At 33.7% G+C, this 16,792-nt stretch overlaps 1 protein-coding gene across 1 annotated transcript; it reads right to left on the reverse strand.

Annotated features, from left to right (window-relative positions):
* Positions 1-736: 736 nt before the first annotated feature.
* LOC111369693 (cell division control protein 6 homolog B) lies at positions 737-11,166 on the reverse strand. Its single transcript, XM_022991298.1, has 17 exons — positions 10,886-11,166; positions 10,559-10,652; positions 10,207-10,427; positions 5,323-5,397; positions 5,137-5,246; positions 4,822-4,928; positions 4,680-4,739; positions 4,195-4,268; positions 3,688-3,738; positions 3,438-3,487; positions 3,110-3,239; positions 1,982-2,071; positions 1,743-1,805; positions 1,568-1,663; positions 1,357-1,446; positions 1,104-1,223; positions 737-1,025 (listed from the first exon to the last, which is right to left on the reverse strand). Exons 1-16 carry the CDS (start codon positions 11,096-11,098, stop codon positions 1,191-1,193), a joined length of 1,557 nt encoding a protein of 518 aa, XP_022847066.1. The 5' UTR covers positions 11,099-11,166; the 3' UTR covers positions 737-1,025; positions 1,104-1,190.
* Between the last annotated feature and the right edge of the window lie 5,626 nt (positions 11,167-16,792).

Genomic DNA, 16,792 nt, shown 5'->3' on the forward strand with positions numbered 1-16,792 from the left:
CATGTGCATAGTGGGGACAAATAACTTCTTAAAGAAAGCGACTTTGTAATGTGCCCTGAAGTCTTAGTTCTTCATGTCTAAAAGTTCATACTACAATCTCCGGCTTAAACTTCTAATTCCCCCTGTTTTCTTGAAGGTTTGATCCAACATTCATGATGTTTACATCGGTTCTTACACGATGGATTTGTTTAGCAAGTTTAGCTAATCCCTTTGAAGGATCCCAACGGTCAATGTAAATCCGTACCTATGTCCGAACAAGGCCCTAGTACGATACAAGTTCATTATTTAATAAGAGCGTATGATTTGCATATTGAAGATGTATAAATTTTTTCACCTGTCTCCAAGTTATTCTTGTATGCTTATTATTTACATGTATACACAAGGTAACTGCTCGAAACCATGAACACTTTTAGCATGTCTCATTGATCTAAGGAAAGTGCTGGTAGTTTTCAAGTGCTCTAGATCCAGGTGGAGAGTAACATGTTGAAACTAGAAAGAATAATAAAATAGCATGATTCAGCTTGCCTACACCCACCTGAGAGATGAGTGTGTTTTCATTATATTCTTTTTGCTTTACAACAGCAACGTCTAGACTGCTAACCTGCATATATTCTTTAGGTTGTGGTGATATATAGAAACAAAATGATTGATCCACTAATTGCATTGAACCATAGCATGACCATTTCACATCAAAACCCTGTACACTACAGCAAGATGGATTTTGCATATTATATTCAATTAAACATTTAACTAAAAAATGGTAAATATTAATCAACCATGTAACGAAAAGTTGCATCTGAATTTGTACAAAATATTAATCCAGTATTCAATACAATATATTTATCTTTCTGTGACTTCTAATATTATTTTCAGTATATATCTCAAAGCTTCTTCAGTGAATGTCTATCAGCCATTTAACTCTAAAGCAACTTTTAATAGGGCATTGGGTGGAAGATTCTGTTTACACGCAGCAACATTCAAAGCCACTTGAATCCCTCCCATCCCATGTCCCTAATCTTGCTTATCTGTACATCAAAGAATTGAGCTTAATTTGTAATGCTGTCAACTTTCATAAAAAGTATTTCAAAGTAATTGTATAGTACCTTCGTTGCTTTAAATTTGGGTTTATACAAATGTTTAAGCACAAACAGCCTCCAAGGATTCACAATTTTGTATCAAGGGTAACCATATTATTGAAGACAACTCCGAAAGAAACGGACTTCCTGTTACAAACGATCATAATAATGAGAGGTGTCATGCCCTCAAGAGAGAAACAAAAGCTTCGACAATTTTTTAAGAATTGGATTAGCAGAATAAACCAGAAAAAAAAATAAATAAATAAAATGAATCAACTACCTGCAGTGCAAAACTAACTACTGCTTCATCTATCTTCAATGCAACTCTTTGTAGTTTATCTTCTCGTGATTGTCCTAGTTTAAGAATCCCCTGCAATTTGAACCATGTTATATTAATTGGCTAATGCAATCTTGTGTACTTTTCTTTTCTATGGAGTCTGAGTGTAATCCATGTTCATGCACAATATTGATCTCAATCAAGATGCGTTTACCTGGTCTCCTAGCACTCTACACATGCTTGAGAATTCCACAATCCCCACTGGGGGGATTAAAGTTGATTTACAGACATCCATGTAAAATTTGTTCAACTGCACCCACATGGTAGATCATTATTCACATCACTGTCTGAATTTTCCTACACTTTTTATATAATTGGTGGAAGCGTACCTCGCCAACAGTTGCATCCTTCTTTCCCCCTCGGAAAAGTTTCACTGCTGAGCAAAGTATGATCTGCCAAAAATAACCAATATTCAAAGTGGAGAAAATATTTAGTGCATTCAGAACAGCAAAGTCATCCACACTCATGGAATCAGAATAAATATAATGAAAAAACAAACTCTTGTCGACGTTATCAGTCTAAAAACATAGTCATCCAGATAAGAGAACATGCTGCAAGTAAAAGTTACCTGTTGATGTTGTGGGAGAGATTGAATAGTGTCCACTACTGGTGATCTATATGCCTTAGACAATGCAATTGCCACGTGATCGACCCTCACCTATAACAAATCTACTGTGTTATAAGAGGTAATATAGATTGCAAGCAAATAAAGAGCTGTGCTCTGCTTCGCCAATGTGGAAAAGAGCCAGTGATGGGATTTTCATGTGGAGAAACAATCAATCGCAGGGATTGATGAAAAATTCGTGCAAAAATAACAAAAAGGATGTTTTCATTATATTACAAAATTCACTGGTATTATATTGCAGAAGTGCATCCTCGGATAGGAAGATACTGAAGGCCATCAGAATTATGTGATTATGAGGGGAAGCATGGACTGCTGTAGCAGATACAAAAAACTTAACTATCAACATCTTAACGGTCAACTAAACTTATTTCCTCAAATATAAAGCACCAAGGTTTGTAATAGTTTCGTATTTCCTTGCACTTATAATTTGATACGATAAGATCTTATGGTTTTATACAGTCCTGATCTCTTGCCCTCGGTGGGTAGAATAAAAACTTCCCATCGTTGAAGTGACAATAGAAGCTTAATTATGATTTTCTGAAACAATCATAATTTCATAATTATGATAGCACAAAATTATGATACATTGACACAATGTTATTATTTAAAGAGATCTGTTGGTATAATGACCGGCTAACTGTGAAACTGAACTTGTGCCTTGGGACAATATACTTAGCCCCAGCTTGTCACCCTTTAAATTTTTAAATTGTTTGCTATATGAACATTCTCCATCACACATTCATACAATAAAATATTCTACACAAAGCAATTAAGTTTCTTTACTTTTTAACCACACATTCTCCAAAAAAAAATTATTCAAAACTCTTTAATTTCTCAAATAATAGGTGACTAACAAGCTCTTAAGATGATACCTACTTAGTAATAAGTTGATTGGATCTAGAAACTTCAGCATTCTTACTTTATCATGTTATAGATCAATAAAAAAAATGTTGGCGGTGATTATCTGTGGGCTTCATTTGTGTCAAAGCACAATATTTAATGCAAAAGGAATGGACCTGTAGACAAATAACAATTTCAGCCTGTAATAAATAGTTGTAGTGTGAGGCTTACAATATTATTGTCTGGTTTTGGTAATATACCGCAAGAAGCAGATCTCTGGTGATCATCACTCTCTACTGATGGCAAATTCAGCTTGCTGAAAGAGTCTCTTACTTCAGCTTCCAACATCTCAATTGCACTCCTAAAACAACATAAAAATATTGATACTGCTGTTTCTCCGCAGAAAAAAAGCAACCCAAAATCTCAACTTTTGTTATATCCAGTATCCAACAAAAAACTTTAGCATCTATGGCAGATTTTATGCAACAGTTTTGTGCTTAAACCAATTATCATTATAATGCCATATGCAAATGATCAGCATAAGAATGAAAGCGCAAACCTGCAGATCGAAAGAGCCTTCCTCATATCTCCAGATGCAGCAGCAACTTTCTGCATTCATAAGTGTTAAATTAGAACACTTTCAGAGGCAAATGAAAATCCTTAACCGCACACATGGATATACAATGCGATGCTCTTAAATGGGCAAAGCTTAATAGCAATGGAAATTATAGCCAGAACTACAAATCTACAAGAAAAGTAAGGGAAACCATGTAGATTCAAAACACGGGAATAGTAGAGATTAAACTCACTCTAGCACAGAGCTCCAATGCTTGTGGCTGGAAAACAGTGTAAGGAAGCGCCTGTTGAATGTGCAGTCAGATTAAAATGATTGTTGAATCTATTTGATCAAACCAGCCGTATCATTGATAGACAGAAAGTACACGAGAATCGATCGGACTAAATATGATATTAAATTAACTATCGGTAACAAAATTTCACACTCAGCCATAAAGAGCTGTTTGATTTTTTCCCGATAACCAAGTTGTTTAATGAAATACATAGAGAGAGATTGGAAGATGAGTATTTCTTAGCACAGAACTTTTTTGGTCAGGCAATTTTTATGCTTTGAGACACTGAAAGATCTAAAGGTTTGGAGTCTATTTGTAGGTGATTTTATCATATAAACTTTCCTTCTGTGGTCCTCACCCAGCCTAATGTCTTCAACTATTGGCAGGAATGAATCAGTTTTCTTTTGTGACAAATATTGCCCAGACAAAGCAAATTAACAGCATATGTATCTGTAAGTAAAGAATTACCATTAGTCTCTGCTTAAGAATTGTGATGATCTGATCCTTGGAGTAGGCACGAAAAGTTATGACCATAGGTTTGCCTAGTAGAAGAAAGAACCAACAGTAAGCTTGCTCAATCCGTGTACCAAATAGAAATCAATTGGACAGAAAAGAGATGGCAGTTGCAGCACACTGCACCAGATACTTATTTTGATTATGAAACCATTCATATTTAGACTAAATGAAAGAGACTGCATCTCACAAATAGACAAAGAAACAATAAGTTCAATTGTTGACACTTGACAAAAACTCCAAAATGAAAAGTAGATATGCACAAGGTAATGTAGAACAAGTCATTATAATCATATAATCAATCTGGCACAAGGAAAAGGTTTTGTGATTAGAAGCAAAGTAGAAAATTCTTGTTCTCCTTTCTTTTTGACATACCTGGCACGGTCAAAATAATAAGTGGGGATATTGAAAAATAGTCTCATGTGAAAACATGTACTCACAGTTTAAAGACTGCAGTTTAGGAAGAAATCTATCAGCTAGGTCAATAGCATTGGCGATCCCTGTAATGGGAAAAGACATTTAACACTTTCATGCCTGAGAACCATCAGAAACAGAACCAAATCAATGGAACAGTGAGCATACCGATCAAAATACATCTTGAGAATGGCATTGTTGTTAGCATGAAAAGATCGTGAAGCACAGCCCGATCTTTGGTGATTAAATAATCCAACTCATCTGCAATGATTAACCTGTCCCACATTTAAGTTGAATGAAGACAGAACTCTAATTAATTTTTCAACGATAAGCAACAACAATATATGTGTGTGCGTGCGCTCGCGGACATGTATATATGTGTGTGTGCGCGCATGCGTGTTAGACCATGCAATGTGATAATCATCTTCAGACAGGAGAACTCTTTTTTAAAGATGTTCAAGAATTGAATAATCTAATACTTACACCATCCTCGTGCCAGGTAGATGCTGCTTTTGAGAATACAGGTAGCGGAGGTCTTGTAATGGTAACTTAGAACCTTTAGCTTTACTCTGAGTTTGAGTTCTTCCAACAATCTGTAAGAATTCACCAACATGTTATCATATCCAAGCTTTCGCTTTTGAGTTATATGAGAAAGTAACATTGTTGTACCTTGCTGAAAATCTCAGAAGCGTTTGTAAGAGTGGTGCAGTTGATGGATAATGTGTCTGGAGGCTGAATACCTGCCTGATACCACCAAAAAGAAACTTGTAATAATAGACTAGAGATACACGTAGAATATAGAAGAAACTATAATAATAGTCCTTTGTCATAGGAGAAGCACGTTTTGAATTACAAGAAATTTCATCCTCAAATTTATTGGAACATCACCATTCACATGATTTCGAACTCGTTCCCATATGCAGATCCAGAATCAATGTCATGTTGGAGAAAACAATAACTTGACAAAGATGCCAAAACATTTAAAAATAATAAATGCAATATACAAAAGCTGAGTTCAATTTGTAAAACTCAAAATCTAAGGAAAACAAACAGGGGAGGATTGAAATTCATGACCACATAAAATGTCTTATTGAAAGTGTCAAGTTTGATTCATACCACTAAGAAATTTTACTAGCACAATAATTTCAAGCAAACATATTATTATAACTTCTTGCATATTCTATTACTAGGGATGGTAAAATACCCATCAAACTCGATACTCGCGGGAACCCACCCCCAAATGGGGGGATTTTACCCTCTTAATCGGGTAACCAAGTCCAGAATAGGACGAAGAATTTCGCCTTGAGTCAGGTACGAGTAAGAGGTCCCCACCCCACCCCTTTTAATTTTATTTGTTTTAAGAATTCAATACTTTAAGCCCTTGTTTGATTTTCATTATTTTTAAAATACATTTTTCTTTTTTTTTTCTTTTTTAATAAAAGAATATTAAAGTAAACTCAAAACTTTTTTTTTATTTTTTAATTACACATTTTCCATCAATCTACTATTCTAAAATGTATTGGTAAGAAATAAATAGAAAAACTTCATGAAATTTCATTAATTCTAATAAAAAATGGTAACTAAGATTATTTAAGGAATATAATAAAAAATAAAAACTTTAGTTCGCCAAATATATTTGAATAATTTAACTTTTAAAAATAAATTAAATAATTAAAAATTTTAATAACTATATTATTGACTCACTTGAATGAATAGTGGCGTTAAAATGAATTATCAAAAACTAAAAAATAAATATATATTAAATGGGTACGCAAACGAGGAACCCATCCCGCCCCACCTTAAACAGCTACGAGGTGGGAAAATACCCTACAGGGAGGGATTAGGGAAGCCCCCCTTGCCCTGAACCCACCACGTTGCCATCCCTATCTATTATTACTATATTTCCCACTCTAGTTTAATTATACACTTAAAGTGAAAATTTGTATTAGAAGAAATGAGAATGAATATTGAATGATCTTATGTAATTGAAATGACCTGTACAATTTGATATAAATAGACGACTATCTAACAAACCAATTACAAGGAATAATACAGAATTGACACGTGGATTAACTACCATAACCACCCTAACAGTGAAATAACTTCCAGCTATGCGTCATAATACTTGCTTCCAGATGCTTCCATAGCTTCTATTACGCCTCCTCAAGACTAGACGGACTATGAAGATTGACAACGCCATCTTGGACATCAATGGAAATAACAAATTGGTAGGTAAAGCGTTAGTGGACATATCAGCTAGTTGGTGTTGAGTGTGGACAAGAAGAAGTTTAACAGAACCATCGGTAATCTTGTCTCGGATGAAATGACAATCGATCTCAATATATTTGGTTCTCTCATGAAAATAGGACAGGTAGCAATGTGGATGGCTACCTAGTTGTCACAGAATATCAACGCAAGGGCATGGGATGAAATCTGAAAATTAAGAAGCAATTGTTGAATCCAAATAAGCTCACTAGTAGTTGAAGCAAGGGCTCTATATTTGCTTCAACTGAGGATTGAGACATGGTGTTTTGTTTCTTAGCTTTCCAAGATATCAAAGAATCACTAAGACACAAAATCAGTCAGTTCCTGGTATCAATGCAAGAACCCCCCCAATCTGCATTAGCAAAGGCATGAAGCTGGAAAGAAGATTGAGCTGAAAATAGAAGGCCTTGCCCTGGAGTTGCCTTGAGATATCATAACAGATGGTGAACTGCATTGAGATGAGGTTGCCTAGGCTAAGAAACAAACTGGCTTAACTTGTGTACAGCAAATGTAATGTCAAGCATGGTTAGGTAGAGTAAACAGCTAACCAATCTCCTCTACATAGATGCACCAGCAAGAAGATCACCTTCAAAGGAGCATAAACAAACCTTTTGATCCATAGGTAAGAGGGCTGGCTTGCAGGCCATGAATCCAGTATCCTCAAGAAGCTGAAGTGTGTAACCATGTTGCTCGGACTCGGGTGCGGGTGTCGGATACGGGTACATATCTAGGTATCGGATTCTTCTCATTTTAAAAATTAAGATATGGGGATACAGTTAAAAAGGATCCGAATTTTGAATATGGATACGGGGATACGTCTTACAATTTTTATGAATTTATTCAAAATGGATAATTGTAACTTAAACTATTGGATCAAACAAATTTAAAATTAAATATTAAACTAATCTCATCTTAAATAAAACAATAAATCACTTCAATTACAATAAATAATACAACCTGGAAGAGACTAGAGACATCCCCTAATTTATGGCAGCATGAATTGTTGACTTTTAAACCACCTAATTTACTCATTTCATTAACTTATTCATTGGGCTCCACAAAATCCCATTTAACACATACTCAAAACCTGTCATCTTCTCCAAACCCATCTCATCTTCTCCAACTCTTATCTTCCCTCTCTGCAATTTGTAAATGCTGCTGCCATTTTACACTCGTCCATATATTTCTTCATATTACTATCACCAGACTCGAAATAAACAGGTTTCCTACCACCACAACCGCAAGCCAGAAGCAATACTCCGCCTTCCATTGTCTTCTCCATTTTCCAGCCGTGTCCAAGTTCAAAGCCAAGAATCCGACCCATATCCTGTGTCGGTATCCATGTCATGTCGTATCGACATAGATACTTCCTCATTTTTGGAGAGTCCGAGCATCGTAGGTGTGTAGAATACCGAGTTGTACATGCCAATTCCAATCCTTCAGGGCATATGGCAAGATCTTGCTATGGATTTTGTTCTGGGATTACCTCGTACTCAACGAGAGGCGGGTTTTATTTTTGTGGTGCTTGACAGGATCTTCAAAATGACTTACTTCATAGCTTGTCAAAAGACTTCAGATGCATCGAGTATTACCAAACTATTTTTAGGGAAGTTGTTAGATTACATAGAGTTCTCAAGTCTATCACATCGGATCGGGATACGAAGTTTTTTAGGGCACTTTAAGATTATCTTGTGAAAGTTATTTTGAACCAATTTAAATTGAAATAGCACTGCTCATCCCCAAATTGATGGATGAACCAAGGTGACTAATCATACCCTTGAAAATATAGTTCGAAATATTTGTGGAGATAAACCTAAAGAATAGGATCTTGCACAACCTCAGGGGTAATTTGTATACAATAGCGCAATTCATATCGCTACAGGTAAGTCTCTATTTGATATTGTGTAAACAGAGGTTCCTTAACATGTGATAAATCTAGTAAAGTTGCACAAAGGCAATAGTAAGAACATTGCTGCTGAACATTTAGCAAGAAAGTTGTTAGTAGATCATGAAGTAAAACAATGCAAAGTACGAGGCAACAACAGATTTACATCAACGAGATAAACAATTTCAGAAATGAGACTCATTGATAGTGTTTTTAAGAAAGGAGAGATTTTTCATTGGTACCTACAACAAGTTGAAACAAAGAAAGTATGATTCTTTCGAAGTGTTTAAACGAACTAACAAAAATGCATACATTGTTGATTTACCAGCTTCTGGATATTTCTTGAACTTTTAAAGTAGCAAATTTGCATAAGTTCCATAAAGATGACAAGCATTTATATCCAGGTTACAAGTCGGGGTTGAATTCTTCGAAAGTGAAAGGGACTGATATAGTGCATATTGTTGAAAAAAAATGGAAGAATTGAATAAAAATGGAAAAAAAAGGAACAGCGGAAAGATAACATTTGAATTCCGATTTGGACCCAAACCACTTCAAAAAAAAGGACGACGAGATGAGTAATACTAATCGCAATGCCATGATGTACAATAGATTTCAGCCATTCAAGTTCGTTTTGAACTGAAAAATAATTTTAAGGTTTTTGCACTATTTTTGTTATTTAGTTTATTTTAGATTCTTTTCAATTTTAGTTTGTTTAAACTTTATTTTCATTAATTTTAGTCATCTTAAACTATTTTTCCAAATAAACCCTCAAAATAAGGGATTATTTAGTTATTCTGATCATCTTTTCATTAATAAAATTTGTGAATTTATCCTCTTCATAGTTTAATGGTTTCCAAATTTTGTGTTCTTAAGATTTTCGCTTGAATTCCTTGTTTCGCGTTGTGTCGTAACATAATAATTTCAAACAAATATAGAGCCTGTTTGGGAGTGATTTTGAGAATTGATTTTTGACTGTTATGAAAAAACGAGGCCACCTATGAGAGAAGAAGTCAAATATGACGGCTGGAATAGTGAAATAACAGTCAAAAAATCAATTTTTTTGGCCAAAAAATCACTCCCAAACAGGCTGATATTATTATAACTTCTAGCATAATCTATTACTACTATGTTTCCCACTCTTATTAAATTATACTATTCAAGTGAATGGCATTCTGCCACATCACTAGTAATAGTTCAAACTTCAATCATCAGTTAACCATGAATTTGCAAAAATGAGAAATAAAGAAAGTTGGAAAACATGACATGGATAACCGAAATTTCTCATTTCATTAATATTTGTTTGTCAAGGGGCAAAAATGCAAATCATACAACATCTATTAGAATAATGTAACATATTTGGCAACCAATATTCAGCATCGTCAATAGCGATCAATACTACTTACCTCCGTCGCCCAATTGACTATGTCCTCTTTTACTTTTTCCATTGACAAAGACTTTCCCGTCCCCGGACACCCACATACATATAAACTCCCAGCTTTCTCTAGCTCAACACATTCCCTGCAGAACAGCAAAATCTTGTTTTGCTCATCTTCTCGACACACGAGTGCGGTTGGAGCCGTGGATACATGTAATGCCTCCTTAACAGCACACAATTGCTCCACATCTATTAATATAAATCACGTCTTTGAAACTCAAAAAGAAATAAAACGTTGAATCCAGACCACATTCAGACATATTCATAAATCTCGATTGAAGAAAACCTAATTTATTGCAAAACAAAGCTAGATAACTTGCCACTGGGATCCCATGCTGGTTTGTCAAGAAAGCAGTCCGATAATCTCTTCTTAACTGGCGATTTGCTTGAATTCGTGAATGATTTCTCAATTACCTGCAATCATGAGCAAGCCTCGTGAATTATTGCATCAATTAGTTAATGATAGCAACTAACATAATGTAATAAATGGGATCCAAATAAAATGAACTCGTCAGTGACACTAAATTTATCCAATATTACAATTTTAATTACAATAAAATTTCTGAATGTCTAAATTAGATTAAACTTATTCATTAAATGAGCATCAACTAAAGATCTACAGCCATTAATGAATTAATTGAACTCACTTTCAGGGGACTATTAGGGCTGTCATTAACGCATATGCGAGGCGACTTCCGTTTCAAGGGAGAAGTCTGCACGGGCAACGGAGTAGAAGGGATCCGAGTTTTTCCAATCCGAGCCGAATCAGATCTCAGGCAGCGTTTCTGCGGTGTAGCGCTTCCGATCTCCGCCTTCGGATCGGTGATCGGTGATGAGCGACTTCCAGCGATGGACAGCATCTTATTAGGTTTTGAGGAAGGCTGGTGTGTTGGAAATGGAACGGAGCAATAGTGGCTCTATTCTTATATATAGTTGGTGGGAAATTTTGTTGTTTTAGCGGGAAAGAAGTGGACGCGATTGGGTGGATTTCCCGCCATTTTTTTTTTTGATTCCTCAGAAAATGTTCCCACCAAATCCAGCTCGTGTCGGTCTGGATTGCGCCTGGGGTGAACCCAGGAATAAGCAGTAGTGGGCTTGAAATTTTTATTTTTATAATTATTCTAACCAAAAGAGTCCCAATTCAGGTTAAATAGAATTTTATTTAAATTGACATCAAAGTCTATTGAAACCTAGGCCCCGTTTGGTAGGAATTTTTTGCCCCAAAAAATTAATTTTTTGACCGTTATTTTACTATTGAAACCGTCATTTTTTACTTCTTCTCTCATATGTGGACCCCACTTTTTTTCTAACAGTCAAAAAATCAATTCTCAAAATCCCTACCAAACGTGCCCTTAATAAATAATTAAGTTACAATTTGGTGGAAATTAAAATTATATTTTTTAATAGATTGTGATAGAAGATTTTGAAATGTGTGCTTGAAAAATTGTAAAACCCATAAAAAAATGTAGTTAATATTTATTGTTTGACTTTGATTTAAATTAAAATCAAATTTTAATTCAAAGCAAAGAGGCACTAAATTCATTTTAAATCTCTATCTTTGATTAGTAATTGAGTCCACTCTTTAACCTTTTTTTCATTTCAAAATGTGTTATGTAGCTGATCTGGATTTCTTCAAAATGATACTAAAAAACCTGCATATCGACTTGGTGTAATGAACTAGCTAAAAAAACTTTAGTTGTTGGGCGAGCATAAGCTCACCCTGTCCACTCTCGGATCCGCCCATGTATAAGCTCGAGGAATTAGTGGAGATAACCAGTTGACCCGGCCATCTTTTCAAAGAGGCCTTTGACCAAATTAAAGAAAAAAAGCAAAAATGTTTAAATACTTGAAAATCAAGAAAAATGCCCTTTTACCGTTACCATTTCGAAGAGAGCAAGGCAAAAAATGGAAGTTACTGTAGCAATGACCACCGACGACCCAAACACCGACCAAGAAGGCAAAAAAATTGACAACCCAATTGGCCATTTCTCTGAACTTCGTCTGAAGAAGGTAAGTTGTTTTATTTAAAATAAAGCATGTTTATATGTATATTTGTTGAGAAATCCTTGTGTTTATGGTTGTGATTTGTAATTTGGACAAATAATTCATGCTGGGGAGCACAAAAATGGTAGAGATCGTCGGAAATGATGATTTTCGACAATCAGAGCAGGCGGCCTAGATTGCCTGGGCCATCTAAATCATTCTAACCCAGACGGCCCATGGTTGGTAGCCTGGAAATCCAGACAGCCCACTCTCTTCTGGGCCATTTGGGCCAGCCGGCCTAGGCTTTAATTTTTTAATTTTTTTGTTTATTTTAATTACTTATTTATATTGTTTATTTAGTACGTAATATTTATTTATTTACTTTAATTATTAAAGTTAATTGTTTATTTAAATATTTAATTATTTATTTTAATTACTTATATTTTGTTGTCTAATATTTAATTATTTATTTGAATTGATTAATTTTTTGTATATTATGTATTTAATTATATTATTAACTGCCTAATTGTTATTTATTTATTTCAGTTATGTATTTAAAATTATTTATTTTAAATTCTTAATATAAATATTTTATTATTTATCTAAATATTTAATATTTACTAATTTAGTTTAATTACTTATTTTATGTTAAGCGTTAGTAAAATAATTAAAATAAATAATTGAATTTTAAATAAGTAATGTACATAAATAATTAAATTAAGTATTTAAATATCAAATAAACAATTAAATTAATTATTAATAAAGCAATTTGATTAAGCAATTAAAATAAGTAATTAAAATATTAAAATAAACAATCAAATTAAGTAAGTAAAATAAGTAAAATAAAAAATTAAATATTAAATAAGTAATATACATAAATAACTAAAATAATTATTTAAACATAAAAAAAATTAAATTAAGTATTAATACATTAAGCAATTAAAAGAAGTAATTAAAATATTAAAATAGACGATTAAATTAAGTATTAGTAAAATAATTAAATATTAAATAAGTAATATATATAAACAATTAAAATAAGTATTTTTATATAAAAATAAACGATTAAGTATTAATAAAATAATTAAATTAAGCAATTAAAATAAGTAATTAAAATATTAAAATAAACGATCAAATTAAGTATTAGTAAAATAATTAAATAATTAATTAAATATTAAATAAGTAATATACATAAACAATTAAAATAATTATTTAAACATAAAAACAATTAAATTAAGTATTAACAAATTAATTAAATTAAGCAAATAAAAGAAGTAATTAAAATATTAAAATAAACAATTAAATTAAGTATTAGTAAAATAATTAAATACTAAATAAGTAATATACATAAACAATTAAATTAAGTATTTAAATATAAAGATAATTAAATTAAGTATTAATAAAATAATTAAATTAAGCAATTAAAATATTAATTTACGTTCATTTCCTTTATTCCATTATCTGTTAATTATTGTGTTAGTAGCAGTTTGTTAGTTTAAATTTCTAATATTTTTGTTTATCAATTATCTCTTACACGAGGTTCTAATATTTGAAATGTTGTAGGATGGAAAATCATCTGGACGACGTCGTCAGACAGATCCTCGATAAAGGTATGTTGAACTATAACTTTGTCAATTTCACTTCGGTATTAGATTTGCTAGATAACGAGCACGCAAACTTATTACGTTGATCGTGCTTAAGACCATTGCATTCGTTGCACACTATGCAATTTTCTGGGCAACTACTCGATGCCCTGCTATGTCGGCTGCTTAAGCCAGTTAACGGAGATGCCATCCATTTTGATCTTGGGGGTAAGGTAACAACGTTCTCCATATTCGAGTTTGTTCTCGTCATTTATTTGAGATGTACAGACGCAAAAGCCGGATGGCTCGTATTTCGAGGAATTGGAAGCTGTTGAATGAATATTTTCATGAACAAATGACAGTTACTCGTGAAAAACTATAAGCCTCTACGGCTCTCTTAACCAATGCAACAACGCTACTGTCCCGATACCTAGTCTTTCAGGTTGCCCTGTATATGGTACATACAATAACCATAATGTGCCTTGAGAAAGATTTTGGCGATACCATTTATTATTGATTGCCCTCAGTCAGTTACGAATGCAAAGTCCTCAACGTCCCCGATTACTTTCCTTAACTTCATGAAGAACCAACGCATCGCTAGATCATTCTTTCCCTCAACTATGTCGAATGCAAAAGGATAAATTTGGATGTTGACATCTTGACATATTGCAATAATTAACTTACCTTTGTATCTAGTTTTAAGGGTTGTACCGTCGACTAGAATTAGGGATCGCATCGCATTTCGAAACCCTCAAATGCATTGTTCAAGGGCCATGAAGAAATATTTGAAGCAATTATCACCATCCGTCTCAATAGCAAACGTCAATCCAGGATTGGTTCTCCCCTTGTTATGGCAATACCTGACTCATTTAGCATAATTATCCTCGACCAAACTCGTTAAGTCCTCCAATGCGGATTCCTTGGCCTTCCAGATCTTCTGATAGCTCATGACCACTACATATTCTCGACGAACGTCGTTAATGATGTCCGAATGTCTATAGATCGTTCGTGGATCATGAAACTTATGCATTATTTGTCGACCAACTATGATCTAACCTATTTGTGATCGTTTTGACGAATACCAACCTCGCAGGTATGTTCTCGTGCATACTTACAAACAACAAAGAACTCGTGCATGTCCATCTCTGTAGCTCGCATATGCCAATGACAACTATTGTCAACGCAGATAATTGTGTATATCGACTTATTTGATTTTTTCACTTTAAACTTAAAATTATGTTTCAAAGCAATCCGGTGAATAGCTTCCCGCAAAACTTTCTTTGTTTTGATAGTTGCTCGACATACAAATTTTCATCATCTGGAGCTACACGTAAACAATTAGAGGATCATGTACTCGTTCCAACCTGTGAACTCCCCCCAACTCATATCTCCGACGGGATAACGTAACTAAGTCCTCATTTGTAAATTCATTTCCATTCTCATTGTCTCCAACTGTCGACGAAATTCTGTGCGTAACAGTGAGGTCATGGTGAGGAACAATTGTCTCAGGAATAGCCACATCATCCTCACGAACAATCTCTACTGTGTCCCACAAATCATTCACATTACGATCCTCTCCATCAAAATCTTCATGTTCATCGGGTTAATCTTCTTCGCTAAACTTATGCGAATAGGAATTGAGGGATTCTGGTTCAATTCAATTAAAACATTCATCTCAGCTTCAGAAGTAACCATTATATACAGAATTGAACTGGATGCATGCTCGCCGAGCAGGAATCCCAATTACATGTCGTACTGAGAAGGATCAACGACGAGCATGTTCTATAATTCATGGTATATTTCTGCATACGATGTAATGGATCTTATCACAATTGCAGTAGTACCATGTCTTTCGCTCGTCCATTTCCATAACTATTGCTCATTTTCGTTCATTTAAAATTTACTAAAATAGCAAATCGAAATTGCAGCCGAACCCATATCTGCATAAGGAAAACATAATTGGTTAAGAAATTATAATTATACAGGGAAAATGGGGAAAATTTTTAGGCAGTTCGGGCCATCGATCCATCCAGGCGAAACAACAGGGCTCGACACTACTGTTGTTGGGGCCGGCTGTTTCCGTCTTGTCCAGGCGCCACCGTCGACTGAGATCGACCATACAAGTTCTTCGAATTTCTTCTAATATACATGCAGATGAATTTTTTCCTCGTTTTTGCTTTAAAATGTTATAGATCCATATCAGATTTAAAAAAAAAAAAATTTGTTATATCAAAATAAGATTTAAAATTTGAACAATACTCTAATTTAACGAAAAATAAATTAAAAATACGTAAATATACATACCGATTTCTTTCTAACGACCATGACTTTTTCTGAAATAATATGCATGCAGGTGAATTTTTTAAATATTCAAACAATATATCAATTTAACTAAAACGAAATTAAAATTAAAAATACGTAAATATATTTATCGATTTCAAGTGATGTCTATGAAGCAGATGAAAATGAAATTTTTTTATCCGTGTTGGAGAAGCTGATAAAAAAAACTAATTTGGTTTTGAAATTCAAGTGGGAAGTGTTTGTATTTATTTATAACTTAAAAAGGGTATTATTATCTTTTAAGCATTAACATGTTTTTATAATTACAAAACATAATAGGGGTAAAAACGTCATTTGCACTTTAAAGGGCCATTGTGGTGAATGGTTAAAAAAATTGGTCAATGTGAGAAATTGTTAGTTTAACTTGGCCAAACTAAAAAGAACCTTATAAGCTCCCCCGTGGTGAATGGTTAAAAAAATTGGTCAATGTGAGAAATTGTTAGTTTAACTTGGCCAAACTAAAAAGAACCTTATAAGCTCCCCCGTGGTGAATGGTTAAAAAAATTGGTCAATGTGAGAAATTGTTAGTTTAACTTGGCCAAACTAAAAAGAACCTTATAAGCTCCCCCGTGGTGAATGGTTAAAAAAATTGGTCAATGTGAGAAATTGTTAGTTTAACTTGGCCAAACTAAAAAGAACCTTATAAGCTCC

This window comes from Olea europaea, chromosome 20 (assembly GCF_002742605.1).
Source record: "Olea europaea var. sylvestris chromosome 20, O_europaea_v1, whole genome shotgun sequence".
NCBI lineage: Eukaryota > Viridiplantae > Streptophyta > Magnoliopsida > Lamiales > Oleaceae > Olea > Olea europaea.